This window comes from Aythya ferina (genome assembly GCF_964211825.1).
Source record: "Aythya ferina genome assembly, chromosome: 1".
Classification (NCBI taxonomy): Eukaryota; Metazoa; Chordata; class Aves; order Anseriformes; family Anatidae; genus Aythya; species Aythya ferina.
Window position 1 is genome coordinate 174768198 of NC_140296.1, and position 5339 is coordinate 174773536.

Consider the following 5339-nt stretch of genomic DNA (forward strand, 5'->3'; position numbering starts at 1 on the left):
TGAAACAATCATCAGCATTTTAATCTCCATTCTTGGCAGCCTGAGCTCCAGCAGCTGTCAACAACCATCAAGATCAGAGGAGGCTAGAAAAGAGCATTCAGGGATGAAGTAGTCAGGAATGTTAAAGATAAGTCCACAGTGATTATAAATGCCTATTCAAATGCCTCATTTAGGGTCCAAATGCTGAGAAGTTTTGTTCTAGGAACAGCAGTAAGCAACTTCCCCACTGATAGGAAATTGTGATGACCGCAAAATTTCTAATGGCTTTCAGATTTTTACTCGCTGTGGAGTTTGTCATTATTACAGTAAAATCCATGCACTGGGTCAGGACATGCAATGGGAAACAGGTTCACTGCTCCATCAGCCATACTAAGCCCTCACGCTGAAATGGAATTTAGACCAGACTTGAGCATTACTGTCTGTATGGAAACTTGGAATATTTAGATGTCTTTGTACCAAGGCCTAACAAACTGACTTTCACTTGTGACCATGCATATGTCTAAACTGGGTCAAAGACATGGCTTCAGCTACTGCTGGAGTACTCCGTTTTAGCTGGTGTGTTTACCGACATCACACACGATGCTTTATTTAATATTCCAGCTGCATAGGTTAACAGACTCAAGTAGCTGCCAAAGAATTTCCAAACCACTTCCCTCGTGAAATTACTGTAAATAAATTATATTTTCCCATCCTTGTAAACAACATGCTGAAAACTCCTTGCCAAGAGATCACAACTCAACAACTGTTTTCTGGCATAATCCTACACTTCAGAATTTTTAAGTAGCATTGTACTTTGTTGGAGTCTCTCTTGAAACAGTGAATAAAGTCAGAGTCGCTCATCATGTTTGCTTCATTAGTACTGGAGAAGCCAGCAGCTTCAGATGATGCCATTCCATGTAAGGAATTGCTGATGATGCCCATTGACTGCATCTGTTTTGGAAACAGGAAAAGAAGTACAAGAAGCAGCTGCATATAAACAAATCTTTAAAATACTAGTGCACAAGTTAAGCCAAGTATCAAGTATGTTAGGGTGTTCTACTCTTGCCTTTTCTGGTATATATTGAAGATAGGTGTAAAGCTCCTAACAGAGAAATAACACTGCCTGTTTATTCCTAAGTGCCCACACCAAAAGACTAGCCTGAAATGATCTGATACACCAGTAACACAAGGACTATAAGAATTACAGAATCTGAATTGAAGTAGAAACCACTGCTTGGTTGTTTCCTCTTGAAGGAATGCAGCAAATCAGCCTCCAGACTTGTAGGCATTAATTTTAGTTAGTTTGTCAGGGGAAGCTTCTGATGTAAACATTTGACAGTGCTGTTTAAGCTGGTGAAATATGGTGACTGTTATCACCTCTCAGAGGTAGTACCTTCCTTCACAATAAGAACCAAGGTTAGAATTAGTGTCTTAAAAAAAAAAAAAAAAAAAAAGTAAATCAAAGAATTGCAAAATATTAGGGTGCTTTTGTGTCAGTTGCTTGATTTGTTTAAATTCTGCCTACAGTGTGGTGTGTCCATGGTCCATAAGAGGTCAAAAAGGGCATACTGCACCAAACTTCAGAGCCTTCCCTTTCAGTAATTTGCCCAAAGTTGTTCTAGGAAATTAAAATCAGGCAAGTATACTAGAAGTGTGTACCTAGCTCCGAATTTGTTGGCTTGCTTAGTCAACTTAATCAAGGCTGCATTATAGAGTGGGGTGCAATTCCTCCTAGTATACTGATGAGCTCTTTATCATTTTAAAACTTATGCTCCCCACCTGTGCTCATAAAGACAACAGATGACTTATGAATGTAAGATGCTAGTTTATTATTTGCTTTTTAGTTTAAATAGGCACCTTGACAAGTGTAGCCATTTCAGAGATTGGACACATAACCTTTATTTGTCTACCCTAAATGACTCCAAATGACTTTAGATATGAATGCAAAGATTTTAATACAAAGATTTTGACTTCTCGCTAGTCCGGAGAAGACTGAAATGGAACTAATGAAAAATTACATGCAATAATTCACATCCTAGTCACCAGAATTTGGAATAGAAGTTTAAAATGGTTTTGTGACTGGCATCTGAGTTAACCTATGTCATTGTTGTCTTGAAGAACTTGTCTTGTTGTCTTGCAGAACCTGCCTTAGCAATTGTTCCCTTGGGAAGGAGCTCTTTGCAGCAGACTGCAGTGACAGTTGAATTAGTTAGAATGTGAATCAGAATAAACCTGAAAACAATAATCTAACTATTTGTGGCGGTCCGCCCACACCTCCTTTACTCTCCTAGAAAAGTAAAGGCATTACTAGCTCATATTTGAAGCTGTCAGTAGTTCTATTCTTTTCTACATATTTGAATGTTTATTATGTCATCTACGTACCTGTCACTGCATGAACGAAGTCACATCCTTTGGCTGAAAAATTGCAGGATCTATATAACAAAGTCCACCTGTTTCATTAGTATGGCATTTTGTGATCACTCAGGGAACATGAGGCAATGAAGAGGGCTCATGCAATTTGAACAGAAGCCCCTTAAATCACTTGTGCAACATACCTGGTATGAAAAAAAGTTCCATTGGAAACCTTACCTTTTCTGTAACTTTCTCAATCCCAGTCTCCAGCTCATGAACCATCTTGCTGATCTGCTTAGCTTTGCTAAGGCTGTCATCAGGTAACTCTTGATGGTGCTCCATGTGCTGGTTAAAGTGGGAAAGTGGTTCTTTCCAGGCGTGCAAAAGTTTCAGTATCACATAAGTTAGTTCTTCTCTCTTGCAAGGTGAAACAATAAAGAATTTCTCTTAGTTTGCAGCAGCTGATCTGAATGCAGACAGGCTCACAGTGAAATCTCTGCAGGGTTAAGAGTTATGTGCTTAACTCTGTAGTTTGGAAATATTCTGCACGTAAGGGGCTACTCTGTCTCTGGTTATTTGCATAGATATAAGAAACACAAAAGTTCTGTTTGTCTTCTTTTCAGCTTTTTTAGACCCATGTGCTCTGGAGCACAGCATTAGCAAAATGGTGGCGCACTGCCCAAGTTACCTGGGACTGAGAACGTTTCAGGAACTCCTGGATGTCTCAAGACCCCAAGAGGCCTCATCCAGACATTTCGTGTGGCTGGTATGGGAGTGTAGCTGTTGCCTCACACTTCACATGGGTCACTTCAAGGTTCACTGCTGACATGCTTCCAAGAAAAGGGCCTGGTGCTCAGGACAGTTGCCTGTCTAACAGGAGCTAGATGGCCGTCCGACCCTTGCAGCCTCACCTCAGAAGCGAGGTTGAATGCTTCAGGCTTCCTAAACCAGGCAGCACCTCATTTCCCATTGCCCTTCAGGGTGAGCTGCTGAACGTCTGGGGTTAGCTCCTCACCTCAGCACAGAGCCAGACGCTGACATTCCTCTCCCTCTGTCTCCTCCTAGAGGCAAAAGTCCCTCCTGCTGTTGTATCCCTGACTTTCCAGACTTTCTGTCTAAGGAAACTTCCTGACTTTCTCTGAACTAAGAATGATGCCTAGAACAGTTTGCTGCTTTCTCCATACCTACCGATTCAGAGATAGTGACTGTGGCATCTTTCTCCTGATCGCTTTTTACAGTTTGATTAATCCAATACATATCACTCTCATAGTTTACTAAGTTTCTATTTCACAGAGCCACAATTAAGACATATATGTCAAAGGGGTGTCTGCCTGTCAGTCGCTTGTCTCAAGTCCCTCTCTTCTGACCCACAAAGATGCGCTCCCGCAGGCAGCCATGCGGATACACCACACGGCTCACAGCCCAACGAGGCAGGGACCGCGGTGACAGGCACCTGTTTGGGGTCAGACCCCTCAAGACGAGGTGTCGGGGAAGCACCAGGGGCTGCAAACTTCGTTGCCAGTTCCCCGCCGGCCCCGGGGGGGCGAGCACCCAGCCGCATGGTGACAGGGGCTCCGACGGGATGAGAGGGGGACACGGACACAAGGGACCGGGGGGACACGGGACAGGGGAACCGGGGCTGGGAACGGACACAGGGGACCGAGGGACCCCCCTCGGGGCCTCCCCCTCCCGCCCCGCCACCGCAGCCCGTCCTTACCGGGATTTTTTGGGCGTACTCTTTGCCGTTGGGGGTCAGCATCCCAGCCGTGGGGCACCTCCGTGCGGGCTTCCCCAGCTCGTTGTCACGGGCAGGAAAGCGGTTTTCCTGCGGGGGGGAGGAAACCCTGAAGAGAGCCCTATACCCTTCCTTCCCACCTTCCCAAAAGCCGTCCCGGCACCCACCAGCTCGGCGCAGAGAGCCGTGGAGAGGCTGTGGATCCTGCCCGAGTGCCGGATCACCCTGTCGAAGAGATCTGCCACGGAGAGCCGGAGGTAGCCGCTGTCCCCCGGGGCGCACACGGCCGGCGGGGCCGCCGCACGGACCAGCAGCCACAGCAGCGCCAGCGCCGCGCCGGGACCTGCGGAGAGCGGGGGGCGTCAAGGTCCCGTCGGGGTCCCGTCCCTGCCTCTATTCCCTATTCCCTGTCCCCGTCCTCACCTGCCTGCCCCGCCGCCCTGGCGAGGGCCATACCGCTGCGGATCCCCGTGTCCGGCGCCTTTCGGCGCGGCGCTGCCCCCCGTCCCCTATATAGGGCGAGTGGGGTGTGCGCGGCGGGGGCGGGGGGCTGCTGGGGGGCTCCTCCCCTCGCACCGAGCGGCCCCGGCTGCCTACCGAGGGCTGGCACCGACGGCTGCCCGCCCCCACGGGCTGCCCCCGGCCCTGCAGCACACGGGTGCCGTCGGAAATGGGGGGTCCCGGGCTCCTCACGGCTGAGCGGGGGCAGGGGGGGACGGGGTCCTGCTGGTGGGGTTGGGATCCGCACCGTCAGGGCACCGAGGGGGTGAGGTGAGGGCTGAGACAGGGGAAAACTGGCTCTTGTCAGGGGTAACGGGGGGTTCATGCTGGTGTAAGCGTGCCTGCTGCAGCGAGCATGCCTGAGGACAGCCGGTAGTGCCTCATAGGGCTGAGAGGATGAGGGATGAACACAGCAAACCGCTAGGGTCAAGCTCCCCAAAGATATGCAAAACCTATGGACCCGTTTGGTGTCTTTTAATTTCTGGCAGTGAGATCCTGAGCAACCCTGTGAGACATGATGAGAAGCAGGATGCTCATCACCAGGCTACTGACTTGTCAAACTAAGAGCTGCTTTGAGCTGACGAAGAGGGGAACCCAGGTTTTGACATCCCACCCCTTGGGAATCCACAGGGATTGGGTTTGGGTCTGGCAGAGCTGGAATCAGGCAATTCCTCTGCCTGCAGGTGAGGGTGGCCAGGGAACAGCCGTGATTGCCGGCTGTTAGAGTCTGCTCTGCCCTCCCTGCTGAAGTTTGTACACATCAAAGAGAGTG

General features: G+C 48.8%; 1 protein-coding gene across 1 annotated transcript; it reads right to left on the reverse strand.

Annotated features, from left to right (window-relative positions):
- Nucleotides 1-556: 556 nt before the first annotated feature.
- On the reverse strand, nt 557-4520 carry LOC311426732 (prolactin-like; the record flags this gene model as incomplete). Its single annotated transcript, XM_084503330.1, has 5 exons — nt 557-930; nt 2569-2748; nt 4049-4156; nt 4234-4409; nt 4490-4520. The coding sequence occupies 5 exons, from the start codon at nt 4518-4520 to the stop codon at nt 736-738; spliced, it is 690 nt and encodes a 229-aa protein (XP_084359456.1). The 3' UTR covers nt 557-735.
- Nucleotides 4521-5339: the final 819 nt, after the last annotated feature.